At 40.6% G+C, this 21,493-nt stretch overlaps 2 protein-coding genes and 1 pseudogene across 7 annotated transcripts in view; 1 reads left to right on the forward strand and 2 right to left on the reverse strand.

The window, feature by feature from the left end:
- CFAP97D1 (CFAP97 domain containing 1) lies at positions 1-12,071 on the reverse strand. Its single transcript, XM_065577436.1, has 6 exons — positions 11,274-12,071; positions 7,927-7,997; positions 7,319-7,437; positions 6,390-6,513; positions 1,824-1,883; positions 1-724 (listed from the first exon to the last, which is right to left on the reverse strand). The coding sequence occupies exons 1-5, from the start codon at positions 11,392-11,394 to the stop codon at positions 1,824-1,826; spliced, it is 495 nt and encodes a 164-aa protein (XP_065433508.1). The 5' UTR covers positions 11,395-12,071; the 3' UTR covers positions 1-724.
- MPP3 (MAGUK p55 scaffold protein 3) overlaps positions 1-20,899 on the forward strand; it is an 84,771-nt gene extending 63,872 nt beyond the window's left edge. For 4 of the 6 annotated variants that reach the window (XM_065577421.1, XM_065577420.1, XM_065577423.1 and 1 more), the window contains one exon: positions 12,043-20,899. In XM_065577421.1, coding sequence (XP_065433493.1) covers positions 12,043-12,153 — 111 coding nt within the window. In that variant the 3' untranslated portion in view covers positions 12,154-20,899. The remainder of the gene's footprint in view (positions 1-12,042) is intronic. The other 2 variants (XM_065577425.1, XM_042844022.2) reach the window with 2 other exon arrangements.
- Positions 18,999-21,493, reverse strand: part of LOC101940975 (ras-related protein Rab-18-B-like) — an 8,914-nt pseudogene continuing 6,419 nt past the window's right edge.

Raw genomic sequence — 21,493 nt, forward strand, 5'->3', positions numbered from 1 at the left:
TTTATTGCAGATTACTAACAGCTTTAATAAATCCAGCTAGACATGATAAATATATATACTGTGTATCACCATGAACAAGGCTGTAGGTTAGATGAAACAGCATTCTCTGTGCTGTAAAATAATATCATCAGAAATCTACTCAATGCAGGAATTACTATCAAACCACTTACAAAATGATAGCAGTGAAAGTACAACATAGTTTCAGTTTGCTTCATTGTCCAGTAGATCCCAATAGAGGAAATAATTGCTAAAAGAACCAAGACAAATGGAAATGTGCAGATTTTGTAAAATATTTAAAATTACAATAACTGAAAACGTCTCATGTCTAAATTGGTATCGAACACTGAGCTAAAATGTCTTTTGCAGTCTGGTTCATGTAATAAATGATCTTTGCCTCCATTTTTATCCTGTGCAGGCATCAAACCTGTAGTTAAACACAACTGCCTTTTTATTAATTTGGGAGAATTGTGGTGTGAGTTTTTTAGGTGCAGTTTTGTTTGTAAATTCAAAATAAATTATGGCAAAAGTAGACGTATGTGGTGAAGATTTGGGGGCTGGAGTGGAGAGTTGCACTTTTATAGGAAAACTGCATTCATTCAATGCTCCATTTTATTTTACAATCCTAAGAAAACATCAGCCAGTTGTAATATGTATCCTTAACAGGCCATCAGACTTTCAAGATGTGCTAAGTCTCTGCTGTATTATCCATGCCTGGTGTATTCTCCTGCAATTAGGAAAGAAAAGGGAGGGAGGGGAATTGAAAAAAATCAGTTCATAATGGAATTACAACTCAAAGTCTTGACTCCATGAGGAGTTATGCCTGAGGCTCCAATTCAGCAAAGTACATTAGCACATTGACTTCAGCAAAACCTAAAGACGTTTAAATATTTTGCTGAATCAGGGCCCAAGTGTGAGGTCTACAGATTGGGCATCCTGGGACATTCACAAATACTTTCTTTATCCTTTTAATATCTCAGACTTTACAAACCTTTTAGGACATTTCTTTAATCTTTTTGCCAATTTTGTCCTTTGGCAAACAGCAATTTCATCCTTTTTGCATTTTGAGTGGATATGAAATGAAATTTTGCCTCATCTTGCCAAGGCCCCTTGTTTACTCACCAGCCCCATGTTGTCAATCATCATATAAAGGCCAAATTCTGCCCCTAATAAACCAACTATTCAGCAACTAGCCTAATTTAAAATTTCATTTACTATTTAGAGCTCAAGCATTTCTGCCACAGCCAGGGCCTGTGGAGAGGGGGTGTGGGGAACTGAATGATGATAGGCAGGGCCCCAACTGAATGGGTACAGAGGGGAGTTGGGAGGTGTTTGTACTGGCACCAGCTGAAGGGGCTTGCGGGGCAAAGATCTCAGCTGCCTGGAATAGGAGCAAATGGAAGAAGGTGGCAATGTCCAGGCTTCAGACACGTTGCTGGAACAAATTCCAGCTGGAGGAGCACGCAGTGCTGATTTGCAGGCCCTGTAGGAGCAGCAGGTAAGTTGAGAGAGGAAAGGATTGTGAATCACCCCCCACCCCAAAACACACACACATACCCTATCTCTTTCCCCATACATACAGACATCAGTTATTTCAGCAGATGCCATGTTTAAATGCAAGCTACCAGGTCACTCAGCAGTCCTGCATTTCATGGGTGGGCAGGCACCTGGCAGGATTTGGACCAGTCTCTCCTAGGTATTATGCACATGCACTGACTGCAGGAGGGGTAAAATACACACACAAATCAGGCCACTTCACTAACAACACTTTGTGACAGCCACATACAGTTTTAGAAAATGAATAAAGCCAAGGCACAACTGTATACCTAGCTATCCCGAGAAGCAATGAGATACCGCGTGGTATTCCGGATATAGTGCCGTGAATTCTGCCAACGAGAAGGGAAGAGTATAGATTTGTCAGTGACACTGATTATCTATTAAAGTGACTATTAGGATTGTAATTAAAACATGTACACTGTCTGATCATGATGCTTTTTTTCCCCTTACACTTCTGCATCCTGTTCCTTCAGTACTTACGTTTCTGCAGTGCAGTGATGAGTCATTAATGGGCTTAGTCTCTTGCGGATCGCTCATCCATGTTTTCTGTTTTATTAGTAGTTAGTGTAAATGCCTGAGGCCAAAAGTAGACCCTGATTTTGGATTCTTCTGATTTGGACATCTCAACATGAGGTGTCTTGGGTCTGATTTTCACATGTGCTGTCTCCCATAATTCTAGTTAAAGCCGTGGGGAGCTGAAGGTGCTCGAGTTGGCCATCGAATAGCCGAAGCCACTTTTGAAAATGTAACATTTTTAATCCTGATTGCAATCAAGCTATTAAAATATGTATTTCTGAGCTACCAAAAATGTGCCCCACCTCTCACAAAACAAGGAAAGACGTAGACCCTGCCACAGAAAGCCCACATTCTAAATCATGTGTTTTACTTCCTTCCTGCCTAAAACCTTGATACAGAATTCTATTAGTCTTTTGAATTTCCTAGCGCTGAAGTACCAGGACACTAAGGGTATCTGGAAACCCAGGTCTTGCTTAACCCTTTTGACAGGAATGCAGCATACAGGAGGATGTAATGGGCCTCTGAATCATCTTCAGTAACTGAGGTATCCAAAATGGGTTCAGCAACTTCATTTTAAAATGAGAGACAGAGACACGGCAATTACTGTGTAAACTCAACAGCCCTCCTTCAACAATGAGCTGCAGCTGTTCCATAGCTTTGTTTCCTTCTTTGTAGGGAGCTTTGTGGCATTGTGATTTTTATTGCATGCATAAGCAGTGACTTAAGGGAGACATTTAATTCTGTGACAGAGAAATTGGGGTTGGCAACTTTTCACAATTATGAGAGAGGACTATGCTTTCAAAGCAGTGTGTGGGAGAAAATGCATATACAACCCCAATTCACTAATAACAGGGTTTATACACTCTTCTCCCACACTCTGCTTAAGAATTTACCCCAGATTCTGAAATTCTTCCAATGCTGAAAACAATTAATTAACTGAAAGTCAGTAGTTGCTTTGACTATAAAATGTAAAGTCTTAGTTCCACTCTGGAGAGTTTTCAGAGTAGCAGGAATTGATATGCAAACTAGATACAATCAACTCAGGATTGAATAAGGACTGGGAATGGCGGAGCCATTACAAACATTGAATCTATCTCCCCTTGTAAGTATTCTCACACTTCTTATCAAACTGTCTGTACTGGGCTAGCTTGATTATCACTTCAAAAAAAATTTTTCTCTTATTAATTGGCCTCTCAGAATTGGTAAGACAACTCCCACCTGTTCATGCTCTCTGTATGTGTGTATATATATCTCCTCAATATATGTTCCACTCTATATGCATCCGAAGAAGTGGGCAGTAGCCCACGAAAGCTTATGCTCTAATAAATTTGTTAGTCTCTAAGGTGCCACAAGTACTCCTGTTCTTTTTACTTTGGAGAGTGGCACATAGATTATGCCACAAAGAAGGGAATAATGCCTATAACCCGCTGTCTGGGCTGAGACGCTCACTCAGGTAAATCATGTTTCAGGTGTTGCTAAGACTGCAACATGAGGCGGCTCTTCTTCCTCTTACGATATGATGCAGGAAGCAGATGGAGTCCTTGGAGAAATTCTTGCAGAATGGAGGAGCTATGAGGAGAGAACTAGCATAGATACAGGCACCTGATTTTTTTATAACTTTCTTTTCATTATCTCCATCCCATTGCAAACTGAATGAAACCTCCTAATAAATGGAACTGGTTGTGGGGAAAGTCAGTAATTTACAGCCTGCAGATGTGAACACAACATGAGCCTCTAACAGACTGAGGGTGACCATAAAATTAGAGAAATGTAACAACATGTTTCCAGTTCAGACTCCAGTGACTTCACAAAGTTTCAGTGAGAAATCAGTTGCTGCTGTCAGTCAAATTAGGGACCCTGGCCAGAAATTAAGGCTCAGACTCTTCTTTAATGGTTTTGTCACTTATTGCAGTTTGTAGCAAACCAGAAAAAGCCAGAGCCTAAAATCTTGTTCAGCCACAAATGGATTTTATATCTGAAATCATGCATGTGACTACAGGGTGATGCTCATATTTAAGTTATAAATGCAGCACAACAGGTATAGTTTTCTTTTCTTTGTACTAAAAGGTCATATTAATTGAGACTGTCAGAATAAAAGGTCAACGAAGCTCACACCCCAATGAGAGAACCCTTATTACGCTGAGACGCCATCCCTTAAGGGAGCCAGCCCTTCAGCCTGATAAACAGGGAGATGTTTTTCATTTAATAAATACTTGACAAGGAATTAATCTAATTCTAGTGAATTCTTCCCTTTCCCATTACCCAAGTCTTGCTGATTACCACAATGGGTAGCTTTAGGGAGCAATTATATCTAGTCCAATATATGATTAACTAAGTAGCATTTGATTTAACAAGATCCCCTCCATATTACTGTGCAATGGTACTGGGCTTGCTTATACCTAGATACATATATACAGATACACCTATACAACAACGTAAAAGAAGCAGTGAGAGGCAAAAGGGCATCCTTTAAAAAGTGGAAGTTAAATCCTAGTGAGGGAAATAGAAAGGAGCATAAACACTGGCAAGTGACATGTAAAAATATAATGAGGAAGGCCAAAAAAGAATTTGAGGAACAGTTAGCCAAAGACTCAAAAAGTAATAGCAACATTTTTTGTAAGTACATCAGAAGCAGGAAGCCTGCTAAACAACCAGTGGGGCCACTGGACGATCGAGGTGCTAAAGGAGTACTCAAGGATGATAAGGCCATTGTGGAGAAACTAAATGAATTCTTTGTTGAGAAAGAAACAACATGGTTTTAGTAAAGGGAAATCATGCCTTACCAATATTCTAGAATTCTTTGAGGGGGTCAACAAGCATGTGGACCAAGAGGATCCAGTGTTCTTAGATTTTCAGAAAGCCTTTGACAAGGTCCCTCACCAAAGGCTCTTACGCAAAGTAAGCTGCCACGGGATAAGAGGGAAGGTGCTCTCATGGATTGGTAACTGGTTAAAAGATAGGCAACAAAGTGTAGGTATAAATGGTCAGTTTTCAGAATGGAGAGAGGTAAATAGTAGCGTCCCCCAGGGGTTTGGTCTGGGACCAGTCCTATTCAACATATTCATAAATGATCTGGAAAAAGGGGTAAACGGGTGGCAAAATTTGCAGATGATACAAAATTACTAAAGATAGTTAAGACTCAGGCAGACTGTGAAGAGCTACAAAAGGATCTCTCAAAACTGGGTGACTGGGCAACAACATGGCAGATTAAATTTAATGTTGATAAATGCAAAGTAATGCACATTGGAAAACATCATCCCAACTATACATATAAAATGATGGGGTTTAAATTAGCTGTTACCACTCAAGAAAGAGATCTTGGAGTCATTGTGGATAGTTCTCTGAAAACATCCACTCAATGTGCAGCAGCAGTCAAAAAAGTGAACAGAATGCTGGGAATAATTAAGAAAGGGATAGATAATAGGACAGAAAATATCATGTTGCCTCTTTATAAATTCATACACCTACATCTTGAATACAGTGTGCAGATGTGGTCTTCCCATCTCAAAAAAGATATATTGGAATTGGAAAAGGTTTAGAAAAGGGCAACAAAAATGACTAGGGCTTCCGTATGAGGAGACATTAATAAGACTGGGACTTTTCATCTTAGCAAAGAGACATACTATGGAGAGAGATGATTGAGATCTATAAAATCATAACTGGTATAAAGAAAGTAGATAAGGAAGTGTTGTTTACTACTTCTCATAACACAGGAACTAGGGGTCACCAAATGAAATTAATAGGCAGCAGGTTTAAAACAAATAAAAGGAAGTATTTCTTCACACCACACACAGTCAACCTGTGGAACTCCTTGCCAGAGGATGTTGTGAAGACCAAGACCATAACAGAGTTCAAAAAAGAACTAGATAAATTCATGGAGGATAGGTCCATCAATGGCTATTAGCCAGGACGGGCAGGAGTGGTGTCCCTAGCCTCTGTTTGCCAGAAGCTGGAAATGAGCGACAGGCGATGGATCACTTGATGATTCCCTGTTCTGTTCATTCCCTCTGGGGCACCTGGCACTGGCCACTGTCAGAAGACAGGACACTGGGCTAGATGGACCCTTGGTCTGACCCAGTAGGGCCATTCTTATGTTCTTATGTTCTAGATACACGTATATCCAATGTAAGACTGTTTTGGTTTGCTTTAATAAAGGATGTATATGCCGAGAACTACGGGATCCAGATAAACTAGCCAACAGCTGATTGTGCACATTTTGGTTTGGAAAACTTTAAGATCAGCCAATTCTTCTCCTGAGACTTGATTAGTCTGACTATAGCTGCAAACAGTGTTTCCAAGAATAAAATGATTATACATGCCTGCCAATCAATCTCAGACTTCCTACGATCATATGTAGGTTTAGGGTCACCAAGTCGCTTCAGAATCCCCTGATTTTCAACAGTGATCCTCACCATCTCCCTGTTCTGCTTCTCCCTATTTGAACTGCAAAAAACAAATCGGAATGAAAACCTTATTTGTAAAGCCATAGAATTCTCAGAATCTTCGTGCTGAATGGCTGACACTAATGAGGCATGAGTTGATGGTAACTGGTGGCATATACTCAGTCAAAATACTTTTATCTGTCCTCTACTAAGGGGCATAACTGATGTATTTCGCTGAGTCTGCTCACTGATGATTGACTCCAGGCCACAGCTCTCCAATAAAGGCTCAATAGCAGATGCTGCCTGAAACCCAGAGTTGTGAAATCATATTTTTTGGCCTAAGTGTCCCCTCCAGGCTGATTTCTAGATTTATTATTGTTGGTTACTTCGCAGCACCCCAAACTGTAGCAGGTGTCTCCCAGTGCATATGTAGAGCCCTGCCCCAAACAGCTTACATTATATCACACGTGCTGCAGGAAAGAAGCAACAGAACAGAAATGAAGGGTGTAGAAGGGAAGACAGTAATATAAAGTTATGCCGCTGCTGGACACGTGCACCACATGAGTGGAATCTTGTCTATAGTTTTAAATATACAAAAAGAAAATACACATCTTGGTCAGCTCACGAAGGCATCATCTGGCCTCAGATGGTACCACGTCCCCAAATGCACCAGTGCAACTTCTGAGAACAAAGGAGTGAACCTGAAAGGATGATAACTGAGATAGCTCTGCCTTTTGTGAAGCGTGAGTTCTTCTCACTGTCTGCTAGACTGTCTGCTGTACGTTTGTGCTATGCCCAGCACAATGGGGAATCTGATCCTGAGTGAGGCTTTGGGCTGCTCCTGTAATCCAAATAATACTATCTACCTCCTCTGAAAGTATTGATTCCAGCAATCCACCATCCCGGTCCCACGCTGAATGGTAGCTAACCTCTCTGCCAGCTGCTTGTTTTCTCTTTCGATTCTACCAATTCTCTTCTGGTCCTCCTGTGCAAGAGACCCAGTTTTGTGATATCACTCTCCTGCTTCAAATCCTTCCTCAAGAGGCACTTTATTGGGTTAGCGTCCCATCAACCTCCACTCCCATAGTCCATTGCATGCCATATCTGCCAGCCAGCCCCCCATGCCCACTCCTGTCATCCATGTCCATAATTGCCATGCTCTTTGCTTGTCCATCACTACTGCCTTCCCCACTATTTTTCATCAGAATAAATATATGTATTTCAAAGAAACTAACAAGACATGCAGAGGCCAGGAGCATCTTTGATCCTTTTACTATGGTTTCTGCATCCTCTCACTCTCCCCACCCCCTTTCCTAGGTGTGAACCCTTGCTGTGCCACACCCAAAGTAAACTATACACCCCCTCTCTTTACTTATCTGAAGCACTGCCTGATCTTTATGGCACTGTGTAAAGCATGATGAATAAATCTCAGGTACTACAGGAGAGAACTGAACCCACATGGAAAGAAGAGTACCTGAATCTTGCTCATTTTAAAGTGATGGTGAGTTTGTGCACGTGGGGGTTTATTATCAACACGAGGTCTTGCTGGAGGAAAAAGACAAAATCAAAATGAACGTTATGCTATGATGAGTCTTTAAGAGCTGCTGACACCTCGCTCCCTTTCCCCAGGCTTTTGTTACTTAGCACAGCATCATAAGAACATAAAACTGGCCATACTGGGTCAGACCAATGATCCATCTAGCCCAGTATCCTGTTTTCTGACAGTGGCCAATGGCAAGTGCTTCAGAGGAAATGAACACAACAGGTAATCATCCATCAATCAATCCATCCTGTCATCCACTCTCAACTTCTGGCAATAAGCTAGGAACACCCAGAGTATGGGGTTGCATCCCTGACCATCTTGGCTAACAGCCATTGATGGACCTATCCATCATGAACTTAGGGGTACGCAGAGGTCTTCCAGGGGATACATCAACTCATCTAGATATTTGCCTCGTTTTACAACATAAAAAGCACTAGCGAAGTCAGTACAAACTAAAATTTCATACAATGATTTGTTTATACTGCAGTATATACCATACACTTACATGTAAGTACAATATTTATATTCCAATTGATTTATTTTATAATTATATGGTAAAAATTAGAACATAAGCAATTTTTCAGTAATAGTGTGCTGTGACATTGCTGTATTTTTATATCGGATTTTGTAAGCAAGTAGTTTTTAAGTGAGGTGAAACTTGGGGGTAAGCAAGACAAATCAGACTCCTGCAAGGGGTACAGTACTCTGGAAAGGTTGAACCACATTCTTTTTGAACCTCCATTATAGTTTGGCTTTCATAACATTCTCCTGGCCACAAGTTCCACAGGTTGACCGTGCATTGTGTGAAGAAGTACTTATTTTTTTTGTTTTAAACATGCTGCTTATTAATTTCATTGTGACCCCTCGTTCTTGTGTTATGTGAAGGGGTAAATACTTCCTTATTCACTTTCTCCACAACATTCATGATTTTGTAGACCATTATAACATCCACTCTTAGTCATCTCTTTTCCAAGCTGAAACGTCCCCATCTTTTTAATCTCTCCTCATACAGAAGCTGTTCTATACCCTTAACCATTTTTGGTCTTCTCTGTACCTTTTCAAATTCTAATATATCTTTTTTGATATGGGAGGCATGACCAAAGTTGCATGCAGTATTCAAGGTGTGGGTGTACCCTGGATTTATATAGAGGCATTAAGATATTTTCTGTCTTATTATCTATCCTTCTCCTAATGGTTCCTAACATGCTGTTAGCTTTTTTGGCTGCTGCTGCACATTGACCGCACATTGACCAGATGGTTTCAGAGAACTATCTACAATAACTCCAAGATCTCTTTCTTGAGTGGTAACAGCTAATTTAGACACCATAATTTTGTATGTATAAATGTGATTATGTTTTCCAATATGCATTATTTTGCATCGAACAAACTCTTCCCCAACAAACTGTGATCATTTATGTGTCAGATAATTCTGTTCTTTACTATAGTTTCAACTAATTTGCCTGATACTGAAGTTAGGCTGACTGGCCTGTAATTGCCAGCATAACTTCTGGAGCCTTTTTAAAAAATTGGTGTCACATTAGCTATCCTCCTGTCAACTGGTACAGAAGCTGATTTAGGTGATAGGTTACACACCACAGTTAGTAATTCTGCAATTTTTATTTTTGAGTTCCTTCAGAACTCTTGGGTGAATACCATCTGGTCCTAGTGACTTATTACTGTTTAATTTATCAGTTTGTTCCAAAAATCTCTGGGACAGTTTGTCATTTAATAAGAATGGCTCATGTGTGGGAACTTTCCTCACATCCTCTGCAATGAAGACTGATGCAAAAAATTCATTTAGCTTCTCTACAATAGCTTTATCTTCCTTGAGTGCTCCTGAAGCACTTTGATCGTCCAGTGGCCCCACCGATTTTTTGGCAGGCTTCCTCCTTCTGATGTACTTAAAACATTTTTTGCTGTTGGTTTTTCAGTCTTTGGCTAATTGCTCTTCATATTTTTTTTTGGTCTGCCTAATTATATTTGACTTGCCAGAGTTTATGCTCCTTTCTATTTTCCTTAGTAGGATTTAACTTCCAGTTTTCCAAGGATGCCTTTTTGCCTCTAACCACTTCTTTTACATTGTTGTTTAGCCACGGTGGCACTTTTAAAGTCCTCTTGCTATGTTTTTTAATTTGGGGTATACATTTAATTTGAGCCTCTGTTATAATGTTTTTAAAAGTTTCCTTGCAGCTTGCAGGCATTTCACTTTTGTGTCTGTATCTTTTAACTTCCATTTAACTAGTTTTGTCATTTTTGTGTAGTTCCTCTTTCTGAAGTTAAATGCAACTGTGGTGATATTATTACATTGGGTGGCATTTGACAGATTTACAACTGGCTGAAACCTCCAGTATTCATTTATCAGAATCTTCTAAGCAGCATTTTGAATTTTTAAGGAAAAATGTTCCCTAGTGCTGAGGAATTTGGGGAAGTTGGCAGCATTTTGCAAAGTGTTCAACCAGGTAAATATGTCAAAAAAATTTTTCTCAGATGGCTGCATTTCCTGGTTTTCAGCCCAGATGAAACAAGAAACCCAATTATCATGAGACTTCTAGTCCAATTTACAGACTAAATGGGTTCTGCTAAGCAATTAAACCTTGATGATTATCAGAACTATATCTGCAAACCTTTTGAATCTCATTGGTTAATTATCAGAGAGTACCTCATATTTTTAATCTCTTCATTTTATTTCTGAATCAGAATAAACAGAAATTAGAAAATCTTAACTTCAAATTAATAAAAAACCCAATTGTCCTAATAATTTTTCCATCAGCGCTTGCAGGTCAGATACAAGATTTTTCAATATATGTATATATGTATGATATTCTTATCAATAAATCTATCTGATCACTAGCAATGCCAATTTAATAAACTCTTCTCACCTATCCTTCAACATCAAAAGAAACTGTTTCGGTATAAATCTGTATGTAAAATTATAAAATTCTGCAAAAGTTTCAAATCCTCATGAAACCCTGTGTCATTCTGTGAATCCACTGGCTCTCATCATGGAAACTACAAACTAACAGGAGTATATGTCATCTTAAAACATGTGTCTGGTCTTATCTTAAAAAGAGAAAGTACCCATATTTCCCAGCAGGATTTCCTCAAGCCTTCTTTACTTATACAGAGTCCTGACTGAAATTCCCATTTTTCTGGTGTATATAATTTACACTTTCTGAGTTGTATGGCTAGCTATCCTTCAGGAAAACATCTCATCTGGTTTTAAAACCTTTTAACTGTGACTTCAGAAATGTGGAGGAGAAATATTTAAGAAAACATACCGAGTTCTAGTTTGTTCTTGTGAGAGAGATAGTCACCAATGTCCAGTTTTTTCTTCATGGTGGTACTCTGCCTGTGATTGGCAATAATCACTGGATATGCTAAGTACTCTAAACTGCTCATCTTTGCTGTTCTAATCCTAGGTACCAAGTAAGGAGGTAAAGCCCTAGTGTAAAATGAGTTGTACCACTGAAAGTTGCCATAGATACTCCACTTATGACATCAGAGGCCAGCATTTGCTATAGGAGAAAGCACTGTAAGCATAACAAATAATTTTGGTGAAATTAACCAATCAGCAAGCAGCTTCTCATGGCAGATAAATATTTCTTAAAAATAGCTTGCTCACACAGCCCCAAACTGAACATGGGCGTTACAAGCAGAAAGTTTATAATTCTTTTGCACAGACAGTAATGCTGTACCTGTCTCTGCCCCATGGCAGCTCAGCAGGAGGTTGGTAGAACAAACATGTTTAAGGGATATAAATATCTCAGAAACATAAGACACTGGGCTATTTCTCAAAAGTGTAGGTGGCCCTAGGGTACAGCATCTGCAGGGCATTGATAAAACAGTAGCCCATTGCAGAGGCTCACTCCTCTGAATAAGTGAGAGTCTCGCAGGCCCCCCTTCTGTCGCTTGCCTCAAGAGCACTAATTCAGTAGATTTTCCTTTTGATAATTAGGCAACAATATAATACACTGATGACCTGACAATTTAAGTTTGAAATAAAAGTTAAATCTAAATCATTAAACCTTTCTTTCAAAATTTAAATAGCCCAACAACAGAGATGAAAAAGGAGGAGAAAAGAGAAACACTGCATGGGAAATGCTCCCTTTAGTGCTTGGTGTGACACAGATGCCCATTTGTGGTTCAGTGCTCTGTTAGCAGCTCCCATCAGGCCTGACATACTACAGCTAACAATAATCATAATCTGGATGTAAAAGGTCTCATGTAAGCTATAATTGGAAAACTAATACCACACTGATACTTAAAATTATTGCATGTTGTATGTACGGGAGGTGTACAAAGAGTTATGGATATGTGCTAGAATTATGTTATTAAAATGTGTTTGGCAAGCAATGCATAAGCTCATTGTGCCCTAAACAACAGAAGTGTATTTGTTTGTCTGACCAACCAGGCAGAGACAACAAAGGTACATGTATGTTAAGGCAAACAAAGCCATCAACTTAGTGAGTGAGGGAGATAGGCTCTTCCATGGGTCTGAACCTCAAATGATAAGTAATTGAGTCAACTGATTGTATACAATATTACTGTATTATAAAATTGGGGGTAAGGTCTTTTATGAAAGCTAGTGCCACATTGGTGATTAATATCATTGTGAAATATCTGTATTAACACCAGCTGAGGCCTTAATGGTACTCACTGATATTATGCTTTAAAGTCTGTGACCAAATACAGGGAGAAACAGGTTTTCCCCCAGACACGAGACAAGGGAGCCTTGTGGAATTAAAACAATGGAAGCCCCATTTGGGAAGATCTGTGGCTAGGAGGTGACAGAAAAGGACAAATCACTTTCTGACATTAGTGAATCAGGCTTCGCTGCACGCTTATGAGGGAAGCAAATGCCATTCCAACCTGACAGATAAGAACTGTGGCACTGACCAGATAAGAGACTTGCCCATAGCAGGGCAGCAGCAGCGCACACAGATCTCTTCTCAGCTCTATGCTTTACCCATAAAGCCATCTTCCTTATGGAGGAAAAATGGAATCAGGGCACTGCACAGGAGTAATGTCTGTCCTCAGAACTGAATACTGCGTACAGATGTGGTCTCCTCATCTAAAAAAAGATATACTGGCATTAGAAAAGGTTCAAAAAAGGGCAACTAAAATGATTAGGGGTTTGAAACGGATCCCATATGAGGAGAGATTAAAGAGGCTAGGACTCTTCAGTTTGGAAAAAAGGAGTCTAAGGGGGGATATGATAGAGGTATATAAAATCATGAGTGATGTGGAGAAAGTGGATAAGGAAAAGTTATTTACTTATTCCCATAATACAAGAACTAGGGGTCACCAAATGAAATTAACAGGCAGCAGGTTTAAAACAAATACAAGGAAGTTCTTTTTCACGCAGCGCAGTCAACTTGTGGAACTCCTTACCTGAGGAGGTTGTGAAGGCTAGGACTATAATAGCATTTAAAAGAGAACTAGATAAATTCATGGTGGTTAAGTCCATTAATGGCTATTAGCCAGGATGGGTAAGGAATGGTGTCCCTAGCCTCTGTTTGTCAGAGGATGGAGATGGATGACAGGAGAGAGATCACTTGATCATTGCCTGTTGGTCCACTCCCTCTGGGGCACCTGGCATTGGCCACTGTCGGTAGACAGGATACTGGGCTAGATGGACCTTTGGTCTGACTCAGTACGGCCGTTCTTATGATATATTGGAATGATACCAGGGCCTGTTGGAGATGAGCTCCCCTGCTTCTTAAGATGGGCGATAAGACCAACACCAACCCCTTGAGAATCAGGAATTACACTGTGCTATAAGCACTTCAGCTAGAACAGTGCATTGTCTGTAGCTCCTCTCACTTCTCAACACCATCCCTTGAGGTAGCACCCACACCCTACTTCTCAGCTTCTGTTCACTCACCCATCCCACATTAAGAGGGCTCTCCTGCCTCCTGCATCATAATACCATATTTCCATGTTCCAGCCAATTTTCAGATGCACCCCCCTCTCTTGTGATATCTCACTTCTTCCTCCAGACTCCCCAAAAATACCCATCTAAGCTTACCCACTCAGCCTCCTTGCTTCACTAGCTCACAGACAGAGCTCCCAATCTCAGTTTCACTGCCTCTGTCTGGACTCCTGTTTGTGGTGATATAAGGTAGATATGAACAGCACTGAATTATGTAACATTTACGTTCTGCAAACCAACTGCTGAGGGCTGAAACAGTTGTCCCTTTTGTGAGATGTGACACACTGTGCGTGTGAATTTGTGCTGGGGCATACCCACCAGCAAACCAGCATTCTCTTCTACTTTGTGATGAATTGACCTGAATCACCATGTTTCCAATAGTCACATTTTATACATTGCAACCAGTAAGGTGAAGTGAGATGTTATTCTTCAGGCTGGTTATCTAAGTGGCTGTGGCTCTACAGCAGTTGCTAAGAATATTTAAAAGCTGCTTTAGGAGTTAAACATTTTCTCATTGGTCTGTGCTTGATTGAGCTCATCAGGTGTCCGCTGACTTTGTAGCATGTTTTTCAGACTCAGATTTCAGTACAGGAAAACATGCCAGGGCTGATTCTCCAACTGCTTTGCACCTTACACCATCATTTACACGCAGGCAAATCGGAACTCTCCACTCACTTACACCAGTGGCAGTTTTACACACTCATTTTACACAAATGTAAATGACTCTACAAGGAACAAGACAGTTCAGAATCAGGCCCATAACGACTTCAAAATAAGTTAGGACAAATCTGGCAAGTGTCAGAATGTTTATATTTATAAATAAATAGTTTTATATGACATCTGTTGTATTACACTAATGCACGTAACACACGATCATACTAGCTAAGAAGGAAAACTTGCTAATTATTTTTATGGACTTGATCGGTATTATCATCAAATGCTTTATTATACAATAAAAGTTAAAATTCAATAATTATTTCTAACTTGACAGTGTCCTTTAATAGTGAGACAGAGTAGAGGATTTTTATTATTATTTTCTTCATATGTTACATACACCTTAGTTTTAATTTTAAAATTCTTCCAGTTTTAATTATCTGATTTTTCCTGTTTATGCTGTTTGGTCACTGTTTGCACCTCTCATCTTGAAGAGTTTTGTTTTTCTTTACAGTTGGCTTCTAGAAATTTCACTTTTAGGATTTCTTGCACTAGTTCAAACATAAAATAATTGAACAGCAAACACAGAATTTTTTTTTTAAAGTAAGCTGTTTCCACTGAAATGCATAACATTCATGGAGACATTTCTATGATGTTTCTTTTTTTTGAAAGTTTAATTTTATCGAACCTAAGATGGGGTTATGTTTGATATGAGTGTCCCTTTGAAGCTCTAAAAATACTGTATTAAAAAGACCAATTAAACTATTTTCTATTACGGTACTATTCCACGCACATAAAGGTGTGCATTTTTCATGGCGGGGTACATTCTCAATGTCTGCACGTGCGTGGTCTAATTCTCATTAGCGCTAATGAGAATGCATAGCTAGAGACCTACACACTACTTAGTTACTGATACCACTTACCCATATGTGGGGGGTGGAGTAGCAGGGTCTTGCCAGGGCAATTAATTAATTAAAGTGCAAAAGTAGACTAACAGGAGGGAACTATTAAACAGGCATTATTTTAAAGCAACAGCATATTTTAGGAATCATTAAATAGTTTACAGCCATATAGCTACTACAGAGCTTAGAGCCCGTGCTGACAGATGTAGAGAGAAGATACAAATACTGTGAAATGACATTCAGTATTACAGACAAGGAGGCTGGGGCATATTACTTGTATGTAAGGTAGGAGAGGCAGTTTGTTACATTTAGTCCAATAGCTGATGAGTAGCAAACTCCTACTGAGAGGGTGGTAGACTCCAATTATTGTATCTATGGTATTTACATAGCACCAATTAGCATAGTATCTAGGCATGGCACCATTACAGTCACAGAATGGAAGCAGCTGCACAGCGGTCACTGCTGCATGAAGCAATGACTGTACACGTGCTGTGTGCATACACACTCGCTCTCTCACCCGTGCATATACTGCAGTCCTGGAACTTGTGCTAGTAGTTTAGAAACAGCTATGCACATAGGGAACACTGCCTGTAGTTATTAAGGGCTGAAAGGTAAGCCAATCTTAGAGATAAGTATTATAGTTGCAACTCTAGGATGCCCTTCTCAGTCTCTTCTATTTCTGATTCCATGAATTCAGATTTCCTCTTCATCCCAGCCAACCCCCCGCCACCTACTGTCACCCTTAAATTCCCTTGTGTTCTCTCTCTTATTCATTCAACAGAAGCTTTGGACCTTTATGTTATTCAAGAGATGAATGTCAGGGCTTGTCTGCATGGGACAAGTAGAAATAAGCTACAGTGAACTAAGGCCACTTTACTTCTGAATGAGAGCATCCACACAGGGATTGAATGTGCTTTAATTCAGGCATGCTGACTTCACTGCTTTAGTTGTTTAGTCTGAACTTTCCTGAGGGTCACGTTAGTGGTCACCCTCTTCCACTCACATGCTGGGTAGAGCAGGCTAAGAGACTTTTGAGACTAATTTAAACACCATAACTAGCATGAAACCTTTGGATTTTCATTTGTAGCTTAGCTAAAGAGAACCATAAAAGGAGACAGTTCCCACAGTGCACCAGGTCCTCTTTAAAGCAGCCCTAATCATGAGGACCGTCTTGCAAAACCTGCTGCATCCAACTTATTTATTGCTGTCATACAATGACAGTCTCTACGCAAAAGAATTAATGGACACAAATCTGACATCAGGAATCATAATACTCAAAAACCAGTGGGAGAACACTTTAACCTGTCTGGTCATTCTATGACAGACCTGCGGGTGGCTATATTACAACAGAAAAACTTCAAAAACAGACTCCAAGGAGAGACTGCTGAGCTGGAATTGATATGCAAACTAGACACAATCAACAAAGGATTGAATAAGGACTGGGAATGACTGAGCCATTACAAACATTGAATCTATCTCCCCTTGTAAGTATTCTCACACCTCTTATCAACCTGTCTGTACTGGGCTAGCTTGATTATCACTTCAAAAGTTTTTTTTCTCTTACTTAATTGGCCTCTCAGAGTTGGTAAGACAACTCCCACCTGTTCATGCTCTCTGTATGTGTGTATATATATCTCCTCAATATATGTTCCATTCTATATGCATCCGAAGAAGTGGGCTGTAGTCCACGAAAGCTTATGCTCTAATAAATTTGTTAGTCTCTAAGGTGCCACAAGTACTCCTGTTCTTATTGCTGTCATAGTGTCTCTTCTGCTGGCTGAGATTGGCCGTGTTAAAACAACCAGCCAGGTTCTTGTCTCAGTTGCTGCTGAAACCTGGCAGTAATTCTACAGAAGGCAACATACCTAGGGTCAGAATCTGGCCCAGTAATTTCAAAGTTTTTAGAAGAGCCACAGCTGCATCCATAAACTCAAACTCTAATGTCAAGAGAAGTGATTCAGTGTAGTGGGAAATAATAAAGATAAGTGGCAACTAATTACCAGAACTCCACTATGGAAATTGTAAGAAAATGGAGAAGGATCTGGTTTTCAGTGGAAAATCCTCTAGAGCCTCACTTGCTGTCACGTAGCTTTAAACCAGATTTTTTATTGATCACATTCACAGTTTGAAGGAACACTGATTACATTCCTGATCCTGCAAGATGCTCCATCCGGGCAGACCACTGTGCCCACACACAGCCCTGTTAATTGCAATGGGGATCTGCATTACAGAAGTAGCTTGTGGAATTAGAGCCTAAAACAATACAGTTCTAATAGTCACTGATCCTAGCTGTTGGTAGAAATTACGTAAGAAACAGTGAGGAGTAAATCTACACAGAGCTGCATGTAAATGCCTGGGTTTGCAACAGAAAAGTCAGTGGAAAAAGCCTACCTCCCACGAGTGTGACCCTGAGATGACGACTGTCCTCACCCAGAGTATTTTGGATAGGCAGCTGGATTACATCTGACTTGGGAACATTCAGCAGCAACATATACTACATAACGTAGGCCTAGAGCTCGCTGGTCATGAATCAACTTGCATATAGCTCACGTTGAGTGCAAGGTTAAACCGTAAAACAAGGGTATGACAGGCTGTCTTCTGTAGGGTGACCAGACGTCCCGATAAAATCGGGACCGTCCTGATATTTAGTCGTTTGGCCCGCGTCCCGACAAATGTATGGTCAGGACGCCATTTGTCCCGATATTCTGGCTCGGGTTTTTTTTTTTTTTTTTTGTGCTTTGGCGGCACTCAAGCTCGGGTGTGTTTGTTTTTTTTGCTTCGGCGGCACTCCGGACCTGCCCCCCCCCCATGTGTCCCAATATTTTGTTCATGTAATCTGGTCACCCTAGTCTCCTGGAGACAGTGTTTTTGAACTAGCTGAGGTAAGTGGGGACACTTTGAACTGATAAGCTTGAAATGTACCTAAGGTGAAGACAGAAGTGATTGGGCCCTACGCAATCTGCAAAGCAACTGGTCCTTACATGATCCATATGATGTCCAAACCAATTATATTTAAAAAGTATAGATGGTAGTAGCTGGAAAAATGTGTGTCACCCTGTATCTAACCCACCTGCGTCTAGGCCTGGCAAGTGTGGGCACAGAGCTGTTCCATGCCTAATGAAGTAACCGAGTGATGAGCTGGAGTTGAACTGAGTTTTTGGATCCGAGAGAACTGGATGAAATGTTCTGGATAAGTCGAATGGAAAAGGTCTCAGAGGGAGTTCCAGCACATAAAAGCACCTGAAACAGGGAGGTAGAATCAGTGATTATCCCAGATTGTGGCATGGGAAGTGTCTTTTCAACACTTCAAGGGAACTTGGCTGCCTGAGGACCTTGCACGCTTACTGTAGAGATTAAAAGCTTTTCAATAAAGCCTGAGGGTTGGACAGCTTGGCTCTATTATTAGCCTATGACGAATAACATTCTGCTGCTATCTGACACTCCAATCTTATTTTTTGAGCAAAGAATGTCAGAGCAAGAGGTACCATGCTTCATACAAATAAATATCCATTCCATTTTTGCCAACATAGTAACCATCAAATCTATTATTTTAAAACCAGGCAGGTGTGCTGAAATGAACCCATCTGGGTTGGTCCCATAGCATGAATCACATGTGTCCAGAATGGAAGTTGGATTGTCTCTTTGTAAGCTCTTAGCAACATGCCTGAAAGTCCAGCTGGTCGGATGGAATAGGCACCTGTGAATTTAAGTAAGTGTACAGTATCCACCACAAAAGTCTTCCTCGGTGTGTGTTGCAGTCTCCAACTGGACTCCAAACTTTTGTTTGTCTTTATCCAAAGTCCTGGAGTCTGTAGGATCTTTATAACCACTTCCTCAAAGGCACATTGTACTCCATCCCGTGTTTTAGCACTGGTCTCTAGAGAGAGGGTAAAACCAATAATTTCCTTTTTTGCACAGAATTTTCCGCTTTATAAAACAATTATCTTTGGAGGGGAGGGGATGCTATTTTGTTATTTGCAGCTGAACTTTTTTCCTCCTCAGATCTCGAGTTTACTGACAAATCATCCCACAGCAGCCTGAAGAGTCTAATTTCCTCTGAAGGAAACTCCATTGTTTCCCCTTCCTTTTTGCATTTTTAAATTGAAACTTCTCCTCAGGTTGTGACCAATCCTGCACATATATGTTTAGAAAAAGGATGGCTCTAGAATTTCATCAGCAAACAAAGGAAAGTTCTCCCTTTATTTATTTGTTCTGCTTCATACTTAATTCTGCCTTACTGTGGGACAATGGACTAGATGACCCCTTTAAGTCCTTCCAACCCTACATTTCAAGAGGCTTCACCACTTGTAGGTTCTCATTTCATTGCACCTTCACTCATCTTCACCATGATATCATCTCCCCAAGACAGACTGCATTCTACAGTTGGCTATAAATTCACCTCCATAACTCTTCAAAAAACTCAAAGTTGGAAAATAGGAACTGGTCAAAATTCTGGGTATCAGCCCCAAATAAAGATTCCAATCTGAGCAGAGTAAGGCTTGGAGGTTTGGGAACACAATACAACACATCTACTTTTAAGTCAGATTTAAATGTAGCCCCCAGAAAATAAGGCTCTTTGTGCACATATAGGGCACCAAAGGCAATAAAGGAGTCATGTTAATTTAACTATAGGTGGATCTGAAAAGTACTCACTGCCTTCAGCCATCTGTAGCTGCAGGAGCCCAAGAGTAACAAAGAATAATGGCCTGGAGGAGAGCTGCATTCTGTTCATTCATGCTCAGCTGTAAAAAAATAACTATCCTATTTTTATATCTTTATTGGAAAAGAACTGCATACCTATAAAGAGCATTGAGTGTTTCCTAGCGAACTGGAGTCCCTCCCTTTTGTTTATCTCACGATCTGGCTGCAGAGAAAAGAAAAGAATAAAAGTAAAATACGCTATACTTGCCAGGTCTTGGGAACTCCAAGGAAAAGTGTCATTGTGGGCACATTTTCTAAAACTCCTCCAGACATATCGAATTGTTGCTGCAAATCCATAAGTCTATATGGTGATCATAAATGATTGAATGGTTCCATTAGGCTTCACAACCACTGTAACACTGGTTTAAAAAAAAAATCACAGTTGTACTGATACTGAGAGCAGTAGAACCATAGAAAGATCCCTGGATCCAGTACAGCATTTCAAAATAGCCAGAGAAAAAATTAAGGGTTCTAAAAAATGGTAAAAAACAGGAAGGTAATAACTGGGCAGATACAGAATTTTGAGTCAAGTGACCTTTGTCTGTTACCTCTGATTAATTCTGAAGAACAGGGTGAGATTCACAAAAGCTTTGGGTAGTTGAAAAAGCGACTAAAGAAATATTTGACTCACTGAGGAAACACTTACAGATTCAGACACTAAGTTTTCACCCGCAGAGCGGTTAAATCACTGACTGGATTGTATGAAACTAAAGGAGGAGTTGTTCAAAAAGATCAGTGTACGAGAAAGAGTGGAGATGTTAGTGTGTGAGGCTGACAAATGGGTGGACGAGGCTGGCAGCGTCTGCAGGAGATAACATGACAAGAATGGACAAGGAGGAAGGAGCAGAGCTGTAAAGGGCCTTGAAGACAAGCACAAGAAGCTTGAACTCAGGGTGATGATACAGAGCAGTGGTCCCCAACCTTTTTCGTCTGGCGGGTGCCAGACGACGAGCCAACATGGATCATGGCCGGCGGACGAGCATCCCCTGAAATGCCGCCGAGAAGCGGCAACGTCAATAGGCCTCTGGATGACGCTGCTTGTCGGTGGCATTTTGGCAGATGCTCGTCCGCCGGCCAGTACACGGGTGCACATAAGATGCCCCGGCGGGCGCCAGCACCCCGTTGGGGACCACTGATATAGAGTGAGCCAGTGGAGGCATTCAGAGAGAGTGATGCTGTCAGAGCGACGAGCAAGAAATATGATTCGAGTCACTGCCTTCTGAACAGATTGGAGGGGACGAAGTATGTATTAGGGAGGCCAGCGAGGAGGAGGCTGCAGTAGTTAAGATGGGAAATGAGGCCCATTGAA

Source organism: Chrysemys picta, chromosome 24 (assembly GCF_011386835.1).
Source record: "Chrysemys picta bellii isolate R12L10 chromosome 24, ASM1138683v2, whole genome shotgun sequence".
Classification (NCBI taxonomy): Eukaryota; Metazoa; Chordata; order Testudines; family Emydidae; genus Chrysemys; species Chrysemys picta.